Below are 25627 nucleotides of genomic sequence, written 5' to 3'. Positions count from 1 at the left end.
TTTTACTTAAAATAACCCAAATAAAATGAATTAAAATACAAAATAATGATAAAAAATCAATTGTCATCTTTAAACGCGCTTAATAAGTGCCATACGTCTCTAAGACGTATGATTATCTTTCACGCACTAAAAAATATGATTATCTTTCTAGGGTTAAATATGAAGCCAAACACTGTCGGGGATATAGTCCGGAGATAAAAAAATTAAGGAAGAATCGAGCCAAAGAAGCAGTTGGGCCAACCAAAAAAACTTACGGCGAAAGAAAAACGGCTTATAGTACGAAAGACCAAAGCTAATCCTCGTTTAAGTGCCCCAAAAATAATTGAAGAAGTCAGAATTGAATGCAAAAAGCAAATATCTGCATCAACCATTCGTCGTACCATCAAAGCATATGGCTACAATGGTCGTGTTGCCCGAAAGAAGCCCTTCATTAATATGCGCAACAGGAAAATTCGAGTCAACTTCGCGAAGGAGCATAAAAACAAGGATGCAAGTTAGTGGGACGACGTTATTTTTGCAGAAGAGAGTAAGCTTAATCTCTTTGGTTCAGACGGAAGAGGGTTTGGCGGAAACCTAACGAAGAGCTAAAGGGCAAAAATTTAAAACCAACTGTCAAACATGGCGGCGGGCACGTCATGGTTTTGGGTTGCATATCAGCAAAAGGCATGGGGAATCTTGTTTTCTTCGACTATGAATAAAGAACAATATTTGAGAAAATTTGAGAATGGGTGTTTTCTGCAGTTTCAAGTTTTACCAGGACAACGATCGGAAACATGAGGCTCATGTTGTTATAGAGTGGCTACTCTACAACTGTCCAAAAGTTATCCAAACGCCTGCGCAATCCCCAGACTTAAACCCCATTGAAAATTTGTGGGATGAATTGGATCGAAGAGTTCGTGAAAACCCCGTTACTTCAATAAGTGGACTTAAAATTCGGCTCCAAGAAGAATAGAACAAGATTAGTGTTGAATACCTTTCCAAAATTATAAAAAACATGCCTCAAAGACTTCAAGGAGTCATATCCAATCAAGGTTATCCGAAAAAATATTAAATCATTTCTTAACGATGCATTTGTGTTTTTAGAAAAAAACGAATATTAATGAACTATGTTTTTTAAAAGTTTTGTTCCTTTTCTATTTTTTTCTTTGTTTAGCTTTTAGTTTGGTAACCAAAAATTATACCATTTAATAAGAAATAATAAATTCTTTTTTCACAAGCAAGAAATAGTTGTATATATTTTATTTTTAAACACCAAGTCGAAGTAAAAAAAAAATTAACAAAAACCGAATATTAATAGCAGTCACTGTACATATCTAACAAATGTTTGAACTTTGACTTCAATAAGTTATTTAAAGTTTTTTTTTTTCATATGCCTTAGAACGACTCCAAAAGGATAACATTCAATTGACGATTTAAGTTTAAAATGATGAGGTTCATTAAACCGATCCATTTTAGAAAATAATTAATTTAATTTTAAGCCAAACACATTTGTGTATTTATTTTCGAGCATTTAACATTATGTCGATCGTTTATTATAAAAAAATACTATTAAAAACATATTAATTAAATTAGAAACAAAAAGAAAACCTTTTCATTATTGGATTAAGGAAATCAAAAAAAAAGAAGGAAAATACATTTTTCTTTAGAAACTTTCACAATTGTGTACTTTTATCTGTTGCAACTTTTGATGTACTAGGTTCGTCTGATTCCGATTCAGTGTTATTGTGGTCCTCCAAATCATGCTCGATTTCTTTTTCCGCTTCATTTTCATTTAGCATTTCTGTAAGAACTTCGACAAGATTTTTGGTTTCTTCTAGCATTTTTCGAGATGTATTCAGTTCACTTTCCAGTCCTTCGATGCGCTCATGCAAATGTTGGTTTTCAACTAATGTAGCTTCGAGTGCTTCTCGTCGTTTTTCGGCTAGCAATTCCCAATATGTACTTGATGGTGCATCAGTTTCAGTCAAGTCTTCAACGGTTACCGATTTTTTTCCTGGTGATGTTTGTGTTGATCGGGTATCGATTTTCTTTCTTTTTGCCGTTTCTGCCGTACTGTTTATTAGTTCAGAAGCTCTAAAATAAAATACATAAATTAGATTCATATTGATTGTTACGATTGTATAATTTTATAATATCCTAAATAAATCATCTGCTTCTGTATTTGCATGTAAACAATTTAGTAACTTTTGTCCAATCAAAATCAAAATGTTCATCATTTTGTTTAATTTAATTAAAAAATAATTTAGGCATTTATTTAAAATAAAAAAAACATAAACATTAAAAAGTTTAGTGTTTTATTTTTAAGTAGCAAAGATGGAACAAAGAGCTAACTTTCTTGCCCTTTGTTTATTAGATGCCATGGAAGATGAGGACCCAAGAATGATTGAAGATGTAGCAAATACGATGTCAATCCGAACATTACCATACAAGACAGAGAAATCTTTTCGATACATTATTCTTGTGGCATGCCCAACATCCAATTAGCCAAAAAGACCACAGCAAAGCTTTTAGAAAGAGGAGCTAATCCCAACGTTTGTTCTGAAGACAATATGACTCCAATGCATGTAGCAGCAATTCATGGAAGAGCTAACATCATTATAATGCTTTTGAAAAAGGGCGGAAAGCTGACGTCCATCCTCTATGCCATCCATGAGTGCCACTTTGATGTGGTAAAAGTAATGCAACCCAAGAACTAAGCAAACCCGACACCCCAAAACCTTTAAAAAACAATCATCTTTCTATCAGTCAAATGGAACACAAGAAATTTACTCCCAACCGCATAAATTACAATTATGATGTGACAAGCCCTTTTTACATTAACATAACCCATCGCTGTAAAAAAGATCCATGTTCATGTTGTACGCCAACAAAAGATAATAATGATGACGAAGACACTTTAGATTATAATAAAACCTCTAATGATTCACCACAAAAAATCTTTGTTTTGATCAAAGAAAATATTCAAGAACATTCAAAAGATCTTTCCAATACATCGCCAGTCTCATTGATTCAAGCATGACGTGAAAAAGTCCAACGAGCCAAAACCAAACTATCGATAATCTAAAAATGTACAATGAGGATTTGGTTTTCACAAACACCCTCCTCAATCTCAATCGAGAAGAGGAAGTTGTCGACGAGAAGACCTTGCAACATAAACCAAAGTCATTCAATAATACAAGTTTTGGGCCGATTGTCAAGGCAGTAGAAGATGTACCAACAGAAATCGAAAATAGCTTCCATACAGTTCTTGATTCTCTAAATCCTCAAGCACAATCTACTCAATTAAATGATACAAACTTTATACGTTCGCCCAGAAATACAGAATATATTGGTCAAATGATAGAAGCTTATGTTCATACGGGCGATGAGAACGGTTTGGTGTTCTATGAGACAAAGCTGAATAATCAAATTAAGAGATTCGCCAAAGGACATTGGAAATGGAAAAATTCATGATGAGTCTGTAAAAAGTGTATCGACGAATCTAACAGTACCTTTAGACTATGAAACAGAAGCACTCAGAGCGGAATTAACACAATTTGGTAACCCTCCTGGACATAACAAAAAAAGGTACAAAAAAAACTCTACATAAAGCGCCTCACCAAGTACAAAAGAAACACAGCCCAGATGAAAGCACAATTTAACACAAACGAAGAAAACAAAATTTTCTGTAGAACTTGATCGAGCTGTTTGCAGAGAAGAAATCTTTGAACGTATTTCAGAATATCGAACTTACGAATAAGAACTAGTTACATATTTTCAAAATAATCCCAATACTAACGCCTTCGTGAAGGTTACTTAAAACAAGAGTTTTATTTATATGCTAATTGATCCGAGAATATTCAATAATTTACCTGGCGAAAGTGAATTTTTGAAAAAATTTGAAGTTTTGAAAAGATTCTTGAAGTCAATCTTTTACGTTGGCAAAGGAAAGACATCGAGACCATTTCACATTTGTATAAAGCTATGAAAAAGTTTTTTCGACTTCATGGCACGGGTCAAACTAAAGGAAATTGATTAAAATATATTCCAATCGAATCATTCAAATCGCCAACAAAACAATCGTATGATAGCAAGAAACTCGACAGAATTCTAGACATATGGTCAAATGAAAAAGGCGTTGTTTGTTTGTATGACTTTCATAATATTCTACCTGGGAAGCGGCAATTATTGATGCGTTAAGCTTACAACATTTAACAAATATGAAACATGGTGACTATTATGGTCATGGAAAATGCGGGCAATGTAAATTTATGTAGCCGAGGGAGAATCTCAACTCTCACCAAGTGATTTAATTTAATGGATTAAAGACTATCTAAAGTACAAATATTTTTATTTTATTCAATCCATACTTCAAAAAAAGTTTTAAATATAACGTGATTTTGCACCCTTTTACTTATTTATCTACATATGCGAAATTAATGAAAACGAATTCCATTTCAAGAATAAAAATATATAAACATTTATTTTCTTTTGAAAATTTTGTAAGTTTAAATGTAACCAATTGAAATAAGAGCCCAGTCCCAAGATACTGAGTTTTTGATATAAAAAAAAATACAAATTATAGTTCTGACATTATTCACGTTTCCAATCCTCGAAGATGTTCAAATGGTAGACATGTGCATTCAAGAGGACACAAGCGTCCACAGGTTTTTTCTCAAAACCCACCTCTGTCTATCAACTCCTACTCTCACCTCCCCGCGGTGAACATCGGGTGCCTAGTACCTCAACTGGAGATTGGGTTCCAACCCCAGTGGAAAGTTGTTGGGGGCAGCAAATGAGAGAAGTATTTCTACTAAGGCACCTCTCCTTATCCAGGCGGCAGCGGACGGATTCTCAAGATGGAATCAACGGTGGCGTCTACAGATGCAGTAAGGTTTAACTACTAAGTGAACACCTTATAGGGCTTCTTCGACATATTCGAAGCCCAGGCCTGTAACGAGCGGTTTATCCGGCTCCCCTTCCTTGGAGTTATACTAAGGATCTGGCCTTCCAGGTTGGGGGTTGTGCCGTCGGGGTGACTTCCTGGCCACGTAAAAAATACCTTTAGTATACGGACGGATTCACTGTTGACAACCCACGGAAACGAAATAAGGACAACGAACTTCGGATCTGTACGTGAAATGTTAGGTCCCTTAACAGACCACGTGCAGCCGAACAATTAGCGGAAGCCCTAAACTGCTGCAAGGCAGATATTACAGCCATCCAAGAAGTGCGATGGGATGGACCGGGCAAACGCAAACTAAAAGACTGTGATATCTACTACGGCGACTGCTACCGAGAACAAAGACAGCGTCTATTTGGGTGTGGATTTGTTGTTGAATCTAGGCTCAGGCAAAAAGTCTTGAGTTTCAACAGTGTGAGCGAGCACATCACGACAATCCGCATCAAGGCTAAATTTGCCAACATAAGCCTAATATGCGCGCATGCCACAACAGAGCAGAAAGATGAAGACACCAAAGACATATTCTTTCGAGCTCTTGGACAAGACATATGAGCAGTGCCCTGGCTATGACATTAAAATTGTTTTAGGAGATTTTAATGCCAAGCTAGGAAGGGAAGACATCTTTGGTGGCACAATCGGGAGATACAGCCTGCATGACACCACCTCCGACAATGGATTCAGGCTGATCGATTTCGCTGCGGGGCGAGACGTTCTGGTAGCTAGTACGCAGCTTAAATCTCAACATCCACAAGGGGACATGGAAATCTCCTGATCAATCAACCGTCAACCAGATTGACCACATTGCGATCGACGCACGACACTTCTCCAGTATCCAGGATATCCGAACATTCCGAGAGTCCAACATTGACTCGGCCCACTACCTCGTTGTAGTCAAGGTACGGCTACGGATATCCCGCTCCAAACCAAAACAAGGAAGTACTGTGAGAAGATTCGACGTTAGACGGCTACAATCGCAAGAGACTGCCATTTCCTTTTCCGATCGAGTCTCTAATAACCTCTTAAGGAGTCCTATGGTTCCTGCATTAAGCATTGAAAACCAGTGGCAACATTGCCTTGCAGCCATCAGAGATGCCGCCTCTGAAGTGCTAGGTTTCACACGGCCACCACAGCGAAACCCCTGGTTTGACGACGAATGGCGGCAAGCGCAAGCAGCGAAACAAGAGGCATACAAAACGGCGCTGCACAAAAGGACTAGAGTTGCTAGCGAGCTCTACGAGCAGAAGAGGAGAGAGGAACACCGGCTTCTTAGATGGAAAAAAAGAAAGCATGAGAAGCGCGCGATCGAGGAAATGAAGGGATGTCACAACAGGAATGAGGTTCGTAAATTTTACCAAAAGGTAAAAAAACCTCCCAAGGGTACCACCCACGAACCGAAGCCTGTAAAGACGATCAGGGGAACATCGCAGTACAACTGCAGTCTATGCTGAGAATATGGAAAGATCACTAATCCAAATTATATAACGGCTATGACGAACCGAATTCCGCTGTAAGGGAGATAGAACCACTCAACCTCGGCGACGCAGATCAACAATTCCGCCTACCCGACCTTGACGAAGTGAAGATAGCTATATCTAAACTTAGGTCAAACAAAGCTGCTGGAGCTGACGGCATCGCTGACGAACTATTCAAAGCAGCAGGCGATGACTTGGTACGGAGCATGCACCAACTCATCTGCAAAATATGGTCGGAAGAAAGAATGCCCGATGAGTGGAATCTCAGCATAGTGTGCACGATACATAACAAAGGAGACTCTCTAAACTGCGCCAACTATACAGGCATCGGTCTCCTTAACATTGCGTATAAGATCCTCTCTGTCGTATTATGTAAACGTCTGAAGCCATTCGTCAACAATCTGATTGGTCCTTATCAGTGTGACTTCAGACCAGGAAAGTCCACTATCGACCAAATATTCACACTACGGCAGATCTTGGAAAAAACCCAGGAGCTTCAAATCGATACCCACTATCTCTTTATCAATTTTAAAGCCGCGTATGACAGCATCTATAGGGAAGAACTCTACCGAGCAATGTCTAGTTTTGGCATCCCTGTCAAACTTATCCGTTTGTGCACAATGACGATGGCGAATGCACGCTGCTCTATCAAGGTCGGAAAAGATCTCACCGATTCATTTGATGTCAAAAAAGGATTTAGACAAAGCGACGCACTGTCGTGCGACTTCTTCAACATCGTTCTGGAAAGAATTGTGCAAAACTCAACCGTCATCCAATTACTCGGATACGCAGATGATATTGACATAATTGGAAGATCAAAGCGTGATGTCAGTGGAGCGTTTTTGAGCATTGCGACGGAAGCGAAGAAGATGGGTTTAGTGGTCAATGAGGGCCAGACCAAGTATATGCCGTCATCAAAAAAAAGACACTGAACAACGACGTGTTGGACGAAACGTCACCATGGACAGCTATAACTTTGAGGTAGTTAAGGACTTTGTCTACCTAGGCACCGCTATTAACAGACAACGACACCAGCGCTGAAATCAAACGAAGAATAACTCTTGCAAATCGCTGCTTCTTTGCACTTAGAAGGCTATTGAGAAGTAAAGTCCTCTCTCGAGCATCTAAAACCACCATCTATAAGACACTCATCATCCCGGTTCTCATTTAAGGCGCTGAGGCCTGGACCCTGTCAAAGAAAGATGAGAGCGTCTTAGGATGATTCAAGAGAAAAATCTTCGGGTGATTTTTGGTCCTTTACGCATAGATGGAGAATGGAGGAGAAGATATAACGACGAACTGTACGGGCTGTACAGCGACACTGACCTACTTAGCAGAATTAAATTCCAACGGCTTAGATGGCTAGGTCATGTAGAGCGAATGGACATCAACGCTCCAGCCCGGAAGGTCTTCGAATCCAATCCCGAGGGACGGCGGCGCAATAGAGGAAGACCGCGACTCAGGTGGCGCACCCAGGTGGGAGAGCAACTTAACCAACTAACTGGAGACAGCTACCTAGGGACCGAGCTGGCTGGAGAAGCATGTTGGTCGAGGCTCATGATCGCCCTGGACTGTAGCGCCACCTTAAGTAAGTAAGTAAAGGCGAAATCAATAATTGAAAAATTGCAAACTCGCTAGCAAAACGATTAGCCACGAATCCCATAATCAAGCCCCAGCATAATCGACATACATATTTGTATCGTATTTAAAAAAAAGCAAATTTAACGAATTTAAGGAAATGACTATGGTTAGGAAATTGGCAGGCACATACTTCTTCAAAAATGAGATCGGCCGTACCTTGAATGGTGCTTATCGATAGAAATGATAACATCCTCTATGTGCGCATAAATTGAGAATGTGGAGCTAAACAACATGACGGTGCTATTTGCCACACAACCAACCAAACCAATGGCTTTTTGAGCACAAAAAATTAAATGTTCGATACGATAAAGTAATTTGACACTTTTAGGATTCTTTGGGATATATAAAAAAAAATTAAATCAAGAGCACTAAGAAATACTTCGTTCCAATTTGTCCAATTGAAAATTTTGACATTTCCTGATGTTTCAAGGTCTCTAGAACGTTAAAAAAAGGCTATGAGAGAGATGTATGTCCATGCGTGTGTATTTACTTTCGTAAGTCCGCACATTTGGAAACTTTATTTCGTCGGCTATATCTCAAAAATTAACAGAGATATCGGTTTCAAATAAATTAGTGGATGGTTTGTTTTATAATAGCAATTTGTATTGACAAAGGGAACAACTTGATGGACCTTAAATAGGTAACTTTCGAATCATTAACGCTAGCGACTTTAATTAAATTTTCTATTATCTACTGTTACGTGATACAAAAATGATTTTCATTCTATACAAATACAAAAGGTAAATAAAAACTTGTTACTAAAATTTTGAAGAATTAGTTTTGGACAAGAAACCTCTAATAGGAATAAACGCCATTAAAGTATAGGATATGGTTAGGCTGCAAGGACTATTAGCAAGATAGCCACTGAGTACTTAAATCCTTCTACTTGCATCTTCAATTGCCTATGAGCAGAGGGGATTCTATTACTGTTTATCTTTTAATCCGAAGAAATTCACGAAAAACTTCCTTTATACTGTTAAATTTTAGGCTTGTGCACGCATCCGTGCCTCCGTCTTACATAACCTTGTCATAAAAATTAAAGCGAAACTTGGTTACTCAAAAATTATTAAGCTTTTCAATTTTACAAGTTATTTCTTTCAAAACAAATTTGCTTTTTTGGATTATACAAAATGTAGTATTAGATAAGATTTTAAGTGTACAAATTTTATAATATTGATAGTTTTTTATATTGCCGGTAAATAGGTAGAAAAATAAAACTTACGCTTTTAATCGACTTATTTTGTCCAATATAGGCCGACCGGCCAAATTTTCTTTATCTGTAGAGACGTTTTGTAATACTTTCAAGGTTTTTCTTGTGTTCTTAAGATTTTCCTGTGAAATAAAATGATTAAGTCCAATTGTATACAAATTATATATTATAAATACATAAAAATATATATGTATGTATAAATTTAAAACAAAAGGCACCTTTTCATCAAAACATAAATCGAGCGACGCAATTGCTGACCTTACCTGCTGTTCTGAAGCGGATTCTATTTTAATGAAAACTTTTTTAGCTGAGATATTAGACATTTTACAATTAAATTTTTATAATAGTTATAAGCTTAAGAAGCTATTTGTAATATTTATTTTCTTTAGAAAACCCGTAGTTTTTCGCTCAAAACAATTCTTTTAAATGAAAAATTGAATTCAAGACGCCTGCATGTGATTTAGGCGGGAAAAAAATAAATAAATGAAGAAAAAATGATGCGAAGTTGGATGGAGTTTATAATGAATCCGTTCAGCAATGTTTGATGTTTGGATCGGCTTGACACGCAATTACACGATTATACTATTTTTGTATTTGATTAGATTTGTAATAATTTTTATGTGATCATATTTTGACCTGGTGTTACTTAACTGGGTAGTTTTGCGTTCCAAGTTGCGGGAGGTCACTTTCCACTTGTGCACCCCTCCTGATCCGCGGTCTTCCTCTACTGCGCTGTTCTGTGGGTGTGGATTCGAAGGCATTCCGGGCCGGAGCATATACCTTCCATCAGTTTATTTTCAACTGAAAATCTAAATGGATCAACAGAGCCAAACTGAGCCACCTCAGTTTCCCTACGCACGCTCAAATATGGATAGTTCACTACGAATCAAAAATATCACAAAAGACAAAAAAAACCTAACTCTATATTAAGTTTTGACAACAAAACTGACAGATACACCAGATTGAATATGATTTTCTTTTAACTACAACCTCCGATGATCTGTCAAAATATAGTTCAGTCCTTCATAATGTTCAGTACGAAACATTACCTCTTGATTAAGTTTTGACAATAGAACTGACAAATAAATTTGTAAAAGCTATGATTTTCTTAAAAAAGTAAACATGCAATCTTTGATTATCACAAATTCTTAATTATGGATAAAATTATGATTTTAACCCACTGTGGACAAATTGACCATAAGGCTAGGCGCGCACATGCAACTTTTTCGAAACCAAATAGTTTGATCGTCAGTTGGCCAAACATCACTCATATAAGCAACTCCAAAAGTAATCAACGAAATAAACCAATACACAGAAAACAATTATTCACTATTTCTATCTCATTTACACGAAACAAAATTTCAAATTTGTCCTACTCTTTTGCTTATGAAAGAAAAGAGTAGATTTATTGTTGGAATACAAAATAATATAAAATGTATTTTCTGTTTTTTGAAAGTTAATACAATTTTCTGGGTATGAATTTTTACGATTTGGCACTGATATGTGCGTTTGAATTTAAAAGAAGGAATAAACCTGTAATCAAAAGGCAATATTGGGTTCCCCGGTTGAACTCACAACGCCTTGTGAAAGGGCAATATCAAAAAACGTATCTAGGCCTCCGATACCACCCACGCAAGTTCTTCAATTACTTCCGAATGAGCGACAGAAGTTTTGATGAACTTCTGTTTTTGATACGGCCTTTAATAGCTTTTAAAAATACCAGGTGGAGGAAAGCAATATCTCGAGAAGAAAGACTGGCGGTTACACTTAGGTAAACAAATAAAGATTATGTTTTAATTTATTAATGCAATAAATTAATATGAAGTGTAATTCAGAATTCATAACAAAAAAATAAAGTTTACACGCTCAAACTAACTAATTTGATTCGGAGTCCGAATCGTTTGTTAAATACGATTTATGACGTTTGTGTGATTCTTTCTTTTTAAAACTCTTTTTAAAAATCTCCAACAAATCCTGCTCATGAGTCGTTTTCTTTTTTTGGATCCAGTAGCTTAGATCTGTGTGGTTATTTCGGGTGTATTTTGTGCTTCTGTTAAGAATACCTCCAAATTTAAATCAAATTCTTTAATTTCACAATTGCTGACTATTGGGCGGTCTTCAATCGAGGACAAAAGGAAGGATAATTGCTCGAAGAAAACATATTTGCGCCCTTTAGTAGCTGCTTGGCCTGATCTTACATTTTTTTTGTTTACTGATCTGTCTGCGAAAACACGTCTTCAAATGTTTCCATTTGTTTTGAAGTTCTTTGACTAAAAATATAAAAGAAAATATTGTTTTTTTTTGAATAATTTGACATTAATTTCTTCTCTAAAATAACGATTTTTTTTAAAGATTAGATACTTTCTTAATTTGTATTTCCTTAATCAAAAATATTATTTTCTATAGGTACCTTTGCAACCCAAAGCAGGTAAATGCTCCCAAGTCAATCCTAAAGATCTACGACCTATAAGTCTATCATCATTCCTTCTTAATACCCTGGAAAGATTGATTGATATCCATTTAAGGGCACGTATCGATACAAGACTTCTGTCTTCGTCTCAACATGCCTATTGTAAAGGTAAATCGGTGGAAACATCGTTACACACTTTAGAACGCACCATCGAATATTCCCTTCATCATAAAGAGTTCACTATGGTTGCTTTCCTTGACATCGAAGGTGCCTTTAACAACGTGGACACATCTGCAATCACTTCTGCACTGACATCTATAAATGTAGAGAGTTCGCTTCGGGAGCTAATTCATTTAATGCTTACTAGCAGAATAATTAACTCAAAACTGGGCAACTCTTCTAGCAGACGATTCGTTCCCTCTCCTCTGGAACCTAGTGGTGAATGAAATCCTAACTTGTCGGGATGCGGAGGATTTCAGAGTGATAGCCTATGCGGTCGACGTTGCCGTAGCAGTTTCAGGAAAGCATCTTAATATCCTAAAAGAATGCCTTGGACAGACTAATACTTTGGGCTGATCGGTGTGGACTGGGTGTTAACCCACACAAAACTGATCTGGTCTTATTTTCGAGGAGATACAAAATTCCATTTGTCAACCTTCCTTATATTAAAGGAATCCAATCAAAATTCTAAGACGAGGTTAAATACCTAGGTCTTGTCTTAGACAAAAAACTAAATTGGAAACGCAACTTACAGGAAAGAGTCAAAAAAGCTACTGTAGCTCTCTTTTCTTGCAAAAAAGCTATTGGTAATAAATGGGGTTTACAACCCAGAATCACGCATTGGCTATACACATCAGTAATCAGACCAATTTTATCGTACGGTGTAGCAGTATGGTGGACTGCTTTAGAGAAGGGTATAAACAGAAAGGTATAAACAGGGATAAGTTAAATAAAGTCCAACGTTCAGCCTGCCTATGTATAAGCGGATCGCTTCGCACGACCCCGTCTGCGGCACTGGACACCTTGCTCTTCCTTACACCTCTTGACATATTTAGTAAACAAATAGCTGCAAGCTCTGCTATTCGCCTCAATGCTTCATCGCAGTGGACTAACAACAACATTAGCCACTCCGTAATTCTAAGGTACTTAGAATCAATTCCAAAGCACACAGACTACACCATCCCCCAACTACAATTCAACAGGAATTTCCAGATTTCTATACCTACCAGATCTTTTTGGGAGTATAGGACATTCTTGGAGGATGAGTCAATCCATTTTTACACAGATGGGTAAAAAACAAAAGAAGGAGTTGGTGGAGGTGTGTACTCTGAACGACTGGAAATTAAGTCTCTCATTCCGCCTTCTCAATCTTTGTAGCGTGTTCCAGGCGGAACTTTTGGCGATTAAAGTCTTGTCTTGGCTCACAGAAAACGTGATATCAACATCTGATATCCGTATTTTCTCTGACAGCCAGTCCGCTATCAAATCTCTGGACTCCGTCTCTTCAAACACCATAACTGTCGATCATCTCTAATGGAGATGGCGCAACAGTTTAATATTCACCTTTGCTGGGTGCCGGGCCATAGAGACATTCCAGGTTACTGTAAGGCAGATGAACTCGCCAGGAACGGTAGAGTACAGCCCATGCTACCAAATTTGGCAAGTACTGGCATACCAATCGCTACTTGTAAACTGATGCTAATGCAAGACGCTGTAAGGAGGGCAGGCACCAGGTGGAACAACATCACCACGTGTCAAGCCACAAAAAACATCTGGCCAACACTGGATTTAAAACGTTCAAGGTACTTGCTCTCTCTAAGCAGATCGCATATAAGCTGCATAATAGGTGTCATAACCGGACACTGAGACTAGGCGTATTCTCAAATGACTTTTGCAGAAGCTGTATGGACGAGGAAGAGGAAGAAACGGTTCTTCATCTTCTCTGCACAAGCCTTGCTCGAAAACGCAAGAATTACCTAGGAGAATGCTTCTTTAACGATCTAAACGATCTAAATCATATCGGTATAATCAGCCTCTCACGTTTAGTAAGGGACTCAAGCTGGTTCCATTGAGTTTAGGAGGAAGCCTCAAGATTCATGTGGTATCACATTAAACTGGCTTAAATGTGTCCGTTTCCATCTTGGACTGCCACTATAACCTAACCCTAACCTATGGCAGTTACAGACGCGGATTACTGTTTCCTATCCGTTGATATTGGATCCTAGGGGAGTGCAAGTGACTCCCACGTTTTTCAGCGATCGAACTTTGGGTAAAAACTAAACAATGGTCAACTGAATCTACCACCAGATCAATTGCTCCCAGATGTCAAAGGGGGAAAATGCATGCCATTTGTGTTTGTAGCCGATGAAGCTTTTGCCTTATCAGACCACATACAGCGCCCATTTGGACGAAGAAATTTGTCCACGGACAAAAAAATATATAATTATCGTCTTACTAGAGCCCGAAGCATGGTGGAATGCTCCTTTGGAATCTTAAGTAATAAATGGAGGATACTCCATAGACCACTTGACGTGCATCTCTCCTTGAATGTTTTTGACGTTTGTCTTTTCTTTACAAGTTATAAGTTTTTACAATAATTTTATTAAAAGTAGTAAGTTTCGATTTTGAGAATTTGTACGGCTTGTGTAATGCGTAGATAATTCTTTTTATTCCCTAAGTAAAATTCAGATCACGAGTTTTTATTTTTAATAAACTTATTAAACCGTTGTTTTGACAGATGTGTTTTTTTATTAAATTGCTGTGGTGAGAACTTTAGATTTGATTTTAGCTGTCAAATGACAAAATGAATTCCAATATTTGCATTTTTAAACATTTTCGATAGGAAAATATGAACATTGGAATTCATTTGGTCGTGTCCTTGGAATAATATGGTGTGTCTATTGCGCATTAAATACAAGCGCCAGTGCTGCCGATTAAAAAAAAAAAATATCATGAGTTTTTATCATGAGATCCTCAAAAAAATCATGAGATTGCTTATTCTTCATTCGGCACTCAATAATGAATATTAGCGTATAATTTGCCACACAAATTTTTAATTAAAAAATACATATGAAATTTCATTTAATTTTAGTAAGTTTTAAATCAACATTTAGTGATATTTTAGAGAAAACAAATAAATAAATTACATATAATAATATCCACATATGCCATTATCATTACTATTGGTTATAAACTTTACTAAAATATTTGTCAATTAATGGTTTTGTGACTTTGTAATCAAAACATCTGTGATTTTTTTTAAGGTCATTGGAATGAACAAATCCAATTATTGCATCCTCTTCAAGTCTTTTCCTGATTTTTGTTTTGAGTAATGTTACTTTTGAAAATATTCTTTCAGTGTTGGCTGAAGACTGTGGCAGTGACAATACCTAAAAAACAAATTTCGACAAAAGCGTATATGCCAAGTAATCATCGGCCAGTTTGATTTGGTCAACATACTTGCAAAATTCTTCAATATAGTTTTCGTTTGATTGGTTTTAATGTTTGAATTCACTAGCATTCTCCGTTCATTATCTATCTCTTGATAACAATCTTCCAGCAATAGATTTGGAAAATGTTTAATAAGAGGAAAAATTGACTGAAGATTTTTGTTTAAAACATTTGTTGTTGACAAAGATTCCATATCTATGATAACACTGTTGTTGAAGTTAAATCTGGAATATATTTCCTTGGTACTTTCAACTAAGAGGACATAGAATTTAATTGAAAATCTTGAACAATTTGTTTGTCAATCGAAAAATTTTCTAAAAAAAAGCTTTACTTAATACCAAAAAGTTGATTTCTTGGGTTTAATATATATTTTTAATATTTGTACTGTCGATGTAACTTTTTTTTTATATAGAAACTCAACAGTGACTTCCTGTACATGTCTTAAATTTTAGGCTTTTTGGATTGCATGCATTTGTTAAGTTTAGTAAAAAACGGTAGCACAAAACTAAGAAAACATAAATATAAATAAGTAACAGGGTTATTGAAAATATTTAGAATAGTTTTGCTTGACAGTAAGTTGTCACTTTTTGTAACGTTGTTAAAATATGCCTTTAAGGCATCATATTGCACAAGAATACTTCTGACCCCGAAAGCCACCGTGTCTGTAAAATTTATTTGGCGTCATGTCATCTTCAAAATAGCTTGACAAGTTTTAAATGCTGTAATTCTCTTAGGACTGGTCTAAATATAATAATAAACATCTCAACATAAGTCTTCAATACTTGAGGGTAAATTGTAACATGCAAATGAAGCGAGATGAAAAGAGTGACTAATACACTTCATTACAATAATAATAAGTTTGAGAAATTAGCTTGTAAATACGTGCTAACTGATGAGTTCACTCCCATCAACACTGCAACTCAAACTTCACCAATACCTTTTTTTAGGGAAGATTTAAAAAAGTCATGAGATTTTCAATAAATTCATGAGATCATGAGGTGGGGGTGAAAAATCATGAGAATCATGATAAATCATGAGATTCGGCAACACTGACAAGCGCTGTTTAATACCAGACTATGCCTCTGCTCTGCCGATAATGTAGTTTACTCGTAATAAAACATTTTTGTGTTTGATTAAAGATGTCGCTGTGTGAAAAAATCCACCATTTGACAGGTCATAAGACATTTGTCAGCTGACCTACCAAAAATTTTCTTTCACTGAAAACGAAATAGGAAAGCCTAATCTGTGAAAATAAAATTCAATAAAAAGAAAACTTTTCTGCAAAATGTCCGGTAAAGATAGACTTGCAATTTTCCCATCTCGTGGGTAAGTTTTTAAAGATATAAAAATACTATAAATAATAAAACAAATTCGTTCCATTTCTGAAAACCACTACCCCCCATTCCATTGATTTAATTATTTTTTTCTTTTTCCTAAATAAAATGTTTTACTTGTTTTATATTTGTAAAGTGCTCAGATGTTGATGAAATCACGTTTGGCTGGTGCACAGAAAGGCCATGGACTTCTTAAAAAGAAAGCTGATGCCCTCCAGATGCGTTTTCGTATGATTTTGGGCAAAATCATTGAAGTAGGTTGTCATTGTTCCCTCGAGTACAACTCGTGACTTACATTCTAACGTCATTTTACAGACCAAAACTCTGATGGGTGAAGTCATGAAAGAAGCTGCATTTTCTCTAGCAGAAGCCAAATTCACCACTGGTGACTTCAATCAAGTTGTTCTGCAAAATGTCACCAAGGCACAAATCAAGATCCGCACAAAGAAGGACAACGTTGCTGGTGTTACGTTGCCCGTATTCGAGTCCTACACGGACGGTGTGGATACCTATGAGTTGGCCGGTTTGGCTCGTGGTGGACAGCAGTTGGCCAGACTAAAGAAGAACTACCAAAGCGCTGTGAAACTCCTTGTAGAACTGGCGTCTCTGCAGACATCATTCGTAACCTTGGACGAGGTTATCAAAATCACCAACAGGAGAGTCAATGCTATCGAGCACGGTAAGAGTCTTCGATTTTAGATATTTGCCCTAGAAGGTTACTAATTCTTTTTGTTATGTCGTAGTTATTATTCCTCGAATTGAACGTACTTTGGCGTACATCATCTCCGAATTAGATGAGTTGGAACGTGAGGAATTCTATCGTTTGAAGAAAATCCAGGACAAGAAGAGGATTTCTCGCAAAAAGGCCGATGAAAGAAAGGCAGCTCTGCTGGAGGCTGGCGTCGATGTTCGCCATCAAGTCAACATACTCGACGAAGGTGATGACGATGTCCTCTTCTAGACTGGTTAGCGTCTTTCTCGTTGACCCGACGTCCTTTCTTTGCTGTATAAAAACAAACGATACAATAATAAATAAATTATCCATACAAAATATAATATACTACGATGGCATTGTAAATAATTAAGAACAGCAGCAACCAACAACAGCAACAACTTTAAAGCAGTATTTAACCTCTAACTTTTGATCGTCGCAGTTTTTGTGTTCATGTTTGATTCAAAAGTTTTCTTTTATTTTTTTTATATTGTTGTCCTTTGCGGTTTATAATTGTTGTTTTATTTTTAATTGATTGTTATTAATTTTTCTTCTTAAAACAAAATATAATGCTGCACCACATATTTAGAAATTTATAAAATGTGTGTTTTTTTTTTATTTTGAATTTTGGATAAATCTCTGAATTGAATTACAATGAAATTAATGTAATATTGTTAAATATACATATTCCATAGTTGTTAGTAAATGTTAATCAACAATTTAATGAAATGAAAAGAAAAACAATAAATAAAATTACCTATAATTCGTTCTTAAAAGCACTCCTCGAAATTATTTAAAAGTTCAACCAATTTATTTTTAACTTTATAATTCGGTAATAACTCCAAAATCGTTGGAGAGTTCAGCTGAAGCCAGGTATCCTTTCAAACAAAAGGAATCCGACTCTTAAGCATCTTGGAAAAGCAATCAAATACGTCTTCGCGATTGGTGAACCACCAATGTAGCCTGAATTCAAATGTTTCACGGCACTTCCACACAATCAGGCTTATCCTTTTTTTTAAACGCCAGTTTCGTTTTTTGTGGCGTCTCGTTTTTTCTTTGGTATTCAGTAACTCAAACGCCGAGTTTCTTACGCTTTTACGTGACAGACGAGTGGCCTGGTCTAACCCGAATCTAAAAGTTACATTGAAAGACACTTAAATAATATAAACTAAGTGGTGGTATAGCCCTTAGATAACCAGGACATAGAGACAACGCTTAAGCATTCTTGTGGGCGAGAAATGCCAAAAATGGAGGGGACCCAAAGTTTTTATGACGAATCCGAACGGCTTATATGAGAAAGTATTCCTAAAAAGAGGTTCATAAAGCTGGAGTGAAAAAAAGCGTGGTAATGGGTGAAGTAAAAGCTGCGATCGCTCTCTTCAAACATGTACGGGGTGTGCCTGTTGAAAGCCGCAGATTATTCTGTAAATAATCTTCAAGAAAATAAAATCACATCTAGGCTATTTGAATTTGAAAGAAGAAAAGTACAGTTTTATTTCAGCAGAAAAACAATGGTGCCAAGTTACGTTAAGAATAAGTTCTTCCGTTTTGATACCAAGAACTCGGTTGACCTTTAATTGAAAGGGAAAGATTTATAGAGAAGCTTCATAGCGATTATGTTAGAGCCATTTTGTCGCATTGAGAAAAAAGATTAAGTCTCTATAGGCCAATGTCCGGTACTAACCGGCTATGTCTTGCCTTGGCCTGCATAGAAGACCGGGTTTTATTAAAGGTGGGCTATATCTTCCTAGATATAATGCAGCTGGGTAAATTGCTCCACCTTCGGTTTGATTCAGTTTGGTAGATAGAAAAGATTTTACCCTTCATAGCACCAAGAGGAATGTTAACCATTTCCCCAAGTGAGCTGTGCTATGAATGGCCGATCTTTGCCTGGCTAGCTCGTCAGCCCGTTCATTTCCCACGATACCACTATGGCCCGGAACCCAGATTAGGGTTACACCGAGGTTAATATTTAGATGAGGATGTGGCCGAGTTAATGGCTTTGACAGCTGCCTGACTGTCTGTGAAGATAGCCGCATTTCGGTTTTGGTTTGGGCTTTGTTTAAGTATCTTACATGCCTCAGTTCAGCCTGAAAAACGCTAGCAAAGTCAGGAAGCCTAAAGGATTTAGATACATTTAGGGACTCAGAAAAGATCTCAGGACCAACTCTGCACTACATCTTTGAGCCGTCAGTAAAGATGGTTTTGTCGAAACCTATCGACACGATGTCATCCTCCTAATCTTCTCTGGGTGGGAAAATAACCTTAAAACCCTTCCTAAGGCTCAAAATAGGAGTGCAGTAGTCAGTGTGTACCGAGATAATATCTGAGGGAATCAATTTCGTTGTGTTGCTGTAACCATACGGTTTTGACCAGCTATTTGATTCCTTCAGCCTAATAGGGCTGCAGGAAACTATGTATTTAACAAAAAGATCGATTGGTAGAAGATCAAGTACACATGGCCCCTGTGGTGCCAACGCAAGCTGTTCTCTGAACATTCTTAAGCTTATCAATATTATTTACTAAAGTAACATCAAGCACATTCGTGTTCGTAGTCACAAAAAGATCGATTGGTAGAAGATCAAGTACACATGGCCCCTGTGGTGCCAACGCAAGCTGTTCTCTGAACATTCTTAAGCTTATCAATATTATTTACTAAAGTAACATCAAGCACATTCGTGTTCGTAGTCACATTTGTATAGTGAGGCTGAAGAAAAATCTCTGAGCTTAACAATACGGTGCGCGGCGTCTGAAAATGGTAAATTTATAGCATTCCTAGAAGTACGGGTTTTTTCTGTCAAAACACTCAAGTACTTTATTCGGGCAACAACTATATGAATTATACTCGAGTTTGGGACGAATAAAAACATTTTAATTCTTTTATCATCGGAGAAAACCTAAGAATTGGCAGCATTTTTGGAAAGGGAAACCCATCGATAAAGGTCAGTTCATACGACATTAGCGAATTGAATGGGCAGGTTCAGACGACATTAAAGACTTGAAAGTAAGGCAAGTTTCTAGCATCTGATTGGCCAGCTGCCAAAAAACAACCTTCCAATAAAGCCAATTTTAATGGAACGTTGACTGGAAAGTTAGTCAACGAAGATCTCCCTAACTATTAAGTCAAGTCTACTTCTATCAAAATGACAGTTGATCATGTTTTTCTATTCAGCTGAACTTTATCAAAGAGTTAGACTTATGTATTTTCTGCACAAAGTTATTTAATGCTTGCTGTAAAAGGGTTCCTTCTCAATGTGGAAGAGAAATAACTAATATTTCTTTACAGTACAAAATACAAATCGTGATGAACTTGTAGCTTGCCTGTGGAGTGTCTTATAGACAATAATTTTGTAGTTCTGAATTTGAAACTCATGACACTTGAAAAACTATAACTACTTAGTTGTTTTGGTCAAAATGTAAGCTCAAAGAATGAAGTCCCTTATGTTGCCTGAACCTGCCCAATGTAAGGTGAGTTTCTAGTATGTGATTGGTCAGCTGTCAAAAAATTGCCTTCCAACTTCCAACAAGGCAACTTTATTGGAAAATTAACTGGAAAGTTAGTCAAGAAAAATCTCCCTAATGATCAGGTCAAGTCTACTTATGTCAAAATGACAGTTCATCATCATGTTTTTTCATTCAATTGAAGAATTAACCTTTTTAAGCTATGATTAAATTATTTTCTGCATAATTCCACTAGATGTTTTGTGTAAAAGGGTTCCATTTCCAATTGGAAAAGAAGTAAGAAATATTTCTTTACAATACAAAATACAAATCGTGTTGGACTTCTTGCCTGCCCGAGGAGTACTTTGTTCACAATAATGTCTTTGGTAGTTTTTGTACGGTGAAGGTAGACATTAGTGAAGTAAGGTTCCAAGTTTGAAATTTATGAGAAATGAAAAACTAACTATTAGTTGCCTTGGTCAAAATGTACACTCAAGGTATGCAGTTGACTGCAACTGAAGTCCCTTATGTTTTCTGAACCTGCCCAATGGCATTTTTGGATGAAGCATTAAGTTCTACACAGTTTTTAATTTCATTTTGTTGTCAAGATCAGAATTTAATGATCTGTCAAATATTTAAAACTATGGATACTGTCATCAGCGAAATGTTTGTGGTTTCCGACAAAACATAATTTATTTATGAAATAAGGAAGAGTGCAGATGAAGCAACTGAGCCATACTTAAATTAAACGTACCGAAACATATTTTCATTAATACCGAATTCATGCATTTTCGATAAGAGATCTTGGTGCTTAACGCTTTCAAATGTCTTTGGAATATTAAGAGCAACAATCTCACTTTTTTAAGCAAATAGTTTAAATGTTGGAAGGTTGGTCAAAAATAAAAAAGGTTAATATTGGTGGAGGAATCCTGTCAGAAAATAATTTAGCCTTGATATTTATTTCAATTAATGTGAATTATTTTTGTTCTCGTTAGGCTCTTGTTTCCAATTAAATTTCGAAAAAGCAGTCTTTAAACCATAAAGCTAGTCTTTGTTTGTTTTCCATTTTTGCTTTGTCTAAATAGAATATTTGTTCTTGAAATTTAGTAAAAGATATTGGGTTTCCTTAGCAAAATTAATTTCATTAGAAGTAATCGTAATAGTTCTTCCTCTTCAGAAGGTTTGTAATTTCCTTTCATTAAAAAAAATATATTAACATCAATTTTACTCAGAAACATTCCTGTACTTTGATTACGTTACTAATTTAAATTATACTAATCCAAAAACACCCAATACCCACCCCAAAAGTGGGATACGGACGGCAGCACTGTATTTTCTTTCAATTGTGAAAATATTCGACCTTCACTCAAATTCTAGTTTGGCATAACTTAAACTCAGTTCTCGTTGTATGGTTGCGGTATTCGCTTCGCTGCGCGCGCCGGTAGAATTTTGTTCGGTTATTTATTTTATAATTAATTAATTAAGTTTGTTGTGCCATCCTAATGTTTATTTAATAAAGTCCTGAATATCGCGTTTAAAAAAGTTGTTTAGAAAATATAGTCATAGTGCGGAAATATTAGTGGAAAAGTGAAAATATAACGAATCGAAATCTAACGAACCCTAAAAATAGTTCAGTTATGAAATTTTCTAACGGAATCAGTATACAGCTTAACTAAGCTTTTTGTAAAGAAGCTTTTAAACAGCATAAGACTGGAAGGAGTGTAAGTTTATTACCTACATACAAACATAAATTTATTAAAATACTTTATTTGAAACAAATGAGGAACATAAAATGAATTTAAGGTAATTATTAGAATATCATTGAAATTGATACGCCGTTAGCTATATCAAAGTTATTGGAGTTAAGAAAATTGTATTTTTGGGATTGTATCTTATTATAAGAGGTGATGTTTTATCTATTCAGAATTTTACAAGAGCTGATTTAGAAAATATTTTATTAAAAAGACGAGTACCTATGCATTTCAATGATTTAATTTAGTGCACAAGAAATTCTATTCATGATTAAGAAAAAATGACGTTTCCATTTCCGTTTCCTTTTCGATTTATTTAACGTTTTTATGATTTTTAAATACGTACAGTGCAGTCTGGGTAGCGTGAACACCTGGATCGCATGAACAATAATTGTTTTATACTAAGCACTCTATATCTATAGCGTGAACAACAAAAAGCTCGATAACATGAATAATGAATTTATGCTCTAATTTCGGGGATTTCCCATTATTTTAGACATCTTAAATAAATTAATAAATTGGGTGACGCAACAGTCCGTTTGAGAACTAGGGCCTAGTGACTGACAACTCTCAACCATTCCTGTGTGTGAGTACTGTTGTCAGGGATGGAAGGGACCTACAGTTTTAAGACGAATCCGAACGGCAAATTTGAGAAAGCACCTTCTTGACAAGAATGACTCTTGGAGAATTTGTCAATTCCTCGCAAGAGGCAGTACCCGTGAAAAAACTTTAGATGGCATAGGCAAGGATCGAATCCAAGACCTCTCGCATGACAGCCCAATGCACTAACTATAATGCCACGGGTACTACATTATATTTTATCATTACTTACTTACCTACGGTGGCGCTAAAGTCCGGGGTGGACCTGGGCCTCAACCAACATGCGTCTCCAGCTAGCTCGGTCCCTAGCTAGCTGTCTCCAGTTTCGCAAGACAAGTTGGTTGAGGTCCTCTCCCACCTGGGTGCGCCACCTGAGTCGCGGTCTTCCTCTACTGCGCCGTCCCTCGGGATTGGATTCGAAGACCTTCCGGGCTGGAGCGTTGATGTCCATCCGCTCTACATGACCTAGCCATCTAAGCCGTTGGACTTTAATTCTGCTAACCAGGTCAGTGTCGCCAGGCCTCAGCGCCATAAATGAGAACCAGGATGATGAGTGTCTTAAAGATGGTGATTTTAGATGCTCGAGAGAGGACTTTACTTCTCAATTGCCTTCTTAGTCCAAAGAAGCAGCGATTTGCAAGAGTTATGCTTCGTTTGATTTCAGCGCTAGTGTCGTTGTCTGTATTAATAGCGGTGCCTAGGTAGACAAAGGCCTTAACTACCTCAAAGTTATAGCTGTCCTTGGTGGCGTTTTGTCCAAGATGTCGTCGTTCAGTGTCCTTTTTTGATGACAGCATATACATACTTCGTCTTGCCCTCATTGACCACTAAACCCATCTTCCTCGCTTCCGTCGCAATGCTCAAAAACGCTCCACTGACATCACGCTTTGATCGTCCAATTATGTCAATATCATCTGCGTATCCGAGTAATTGGATGGACCTTTGGAAGATTGTGCCTCTTGTGTTGACGGTTGAGTTTTGCACAATTCTTTCCAGAACGATGTTGAAGAAGTCGCATGACAGTGCATCGCTTTGTTTTAGACCTTTTTTAACATCAAATGAATCGGTAAGATCTTTTCCGACCTTGATAGAGCAGCGTGCATTCTCCATCGTCATTCGTAAGATGCTGTCATACGCGGCTTTAAAATCGATAAAGAGATCGTGGGTATCGATTTGAAGCACCTGGGTTTTTTCCAAGATCTGCCGTAGTGTGAATATTTTGTCGATAGTGGACTTTCCTGGTCTGAAGCCACACTGATAAGGACCAATCAGATTGTTGACGAATGGCTTCAGACGTTTACATAATACGACAGAAAGATCTTATACGCAATGTTAAGGAGACTGATGCCTCTGTAGTTGGCGCAGTTTAAAGGGTCTCCTTTCTTATGTATCGGGCACACTATGCTGAGATTCCACTCATCGGGCATGCTTTCTTACGACCATATTTTGCAGATGAGTTGGTGCATGCTCCGTACCAAGTCATCGCCTGCTGCTTTGAATAGTTCGGCAGCGATGCCGTCAGCTTCAGCAGCTTTGTTTGACTTCAGTTTGTCGAGGTCAGGTGTTGATCTGCGTCGCCTAGGTTGAGTGGTTCTCCCTTACAGCGAAATTCGGTTCGTCATCGCCGTTATATAATTAGGAGAAGTGGTCTTTCTATATTCTCAACATAGACCGCGGTTTTACTACGATGTTCCCCTGATCGTCCTAACAGGCTTCGGTTCGTGGCTGGTACCCTTGGGAGGTTTTTTTTACCTTTAGGTAAAATTTAAGAACCTCGTTCCTTTGTGACATCCCTCTATCTCTTCGATCGCGCGCTTCTCATGCTCTCTTTTTTTCCATCTAAGAAGTTGGTGTTTCTCCCTCTTCTTCTGCTCGTAGAGCTCGCGAGCAGCTCTAGTCCTTTTGTGCAGCGCCGTTTTGTATGCCTCTTGTTTCGCTGCGTGCGCTTGCCGGTATTCGTCATCAAACCAGGGGTTTCGCTGTGGTGGCCGTGTGAAACCTAGCACTTCAGAGGCGGCATCTCTGATGGCTGAAAGGCAATGTTGCCACTGGTTTTCAATGCTTAATGCAGGAAGCATAGGACTCCTTAAGAGGTTATTAGAGACTCGATCGGAAAAGGAAATGGCAGTCTCTTGCGGTTGTAGCCGTCTAACGTCGAATCTTCTCACAGTACTTCCTTGTTTTGGCTTGGATCGGGATATCCGTAGCCATACCTTGGCTACATTGAGGTAGTGGTCGGAGTCAATGTTGGCCTCTCGGAATGTTTGGATATCCTGGATACTGGAGAAGTGTAGTGCGTCGATCGCAATGTAGTTAATCTGGTTGACGGTTGATTGATCAGGAGATTTCCATGTCCCCTTGTGGATATTAAGATGCGTGAACTGCGTACTAGCTACCAGAACGTCTCGCCCCGCAGCGAAATCGACCAGCCTGAATCCGTTGTCGGAGGTAGTGTCGTGCAGGCTGTATCTCCCGATTGTGCCACCAAAGATGTCTTCTCTTCCTAGCTTGGCTTTCAAATCTTCTAAGACAATTTTAATGTCATAGCCAGGGCACTGCTCATATGTCTTGTCCAAGAGCTCGAAGAATATGTCTTTGGTGTCTTCATCTTTCTCCTCTGTTGGGGCATGCGCTTATATGAGGCTTATGTTGGCGAATTTAGCC

At 37.4% G+C, this 25627-nt stretch overlaps 2 protein-coding genes across 3 annotated transcripts; one reads left to right on the top strand and one right to left on the bottom strand.

The window, feature by feature from the left end:
• Positions 1-1334: 1334 nt before the first annotated feature.
• Positions 1335-9749, bottom strand: LOC129948226 (geminin). Of its 2 annotated transcripts, none has more exons than XM_056059140.1 (3): positions 9484-9749; positions 9278-9387; positions 1335-2073 (listed from the first exon to the last, which is right to left on the bottom strand). In XM_056059140.1, exons 1-3 carry the CDS (start codon positions 9586-9588, stop codon positions 1653-1655), a joined length of 636 nt encoding a protein of 211 aa, XP_055915115.1. In that variant the 5' UTR covers positions 9589-9749; the 3' UTR covers positions 1335-1652. The 2 variants fall into 2 exon arrangements, with proteins under 2 accessions (XP_055915115.1, XP_055915116.1); XM_056059141.1 differs by having other exon boundaries at positions 1466-2073; positions 9529-9748.
• A 6541-nt stretch (positions 9750-16290) lies between these two features.
• Positions 16291-17950, top strand: LOC129947420 (V-type proton ATPase subunit D 1). The gene is made up of 4 exons (XM_056057962.1): positions 16291-16451; positions 16596-16713; positions 16775-17138; positions 17203-17950. The coding sequence occupies exons 1-4, from the start codon at positions 16411-16413 to the stop codon at positions 17418-17420; spliced, it is 741 nt and encodes a 246-aa protein (XP_055913937.1). The 5' UTR covers positions 16291-16410; the 3' UTR covers positions 17421-17950.
• Positions 17951-25627: the final 7677 nt, after the last annotated feature.

Source organism: Eupeodes corollae, chromosome 2 (assembly GCF_945859685.1).
Source record: "Eupeodes corollae chromosome 2, idEupCoro1.1, whole genome shotgun sequence".
Lineage (NCBI taxonomy): Eukaryota > Metazoa > Arthropoda > Insecta > Diptera > Syrphidae > Eupeodes > Eupeodes corollae.
Note: the sequence above shows the minus strand (reverse complement) of the source record. Positions and strands in the feature narration are given on the sequence as shown.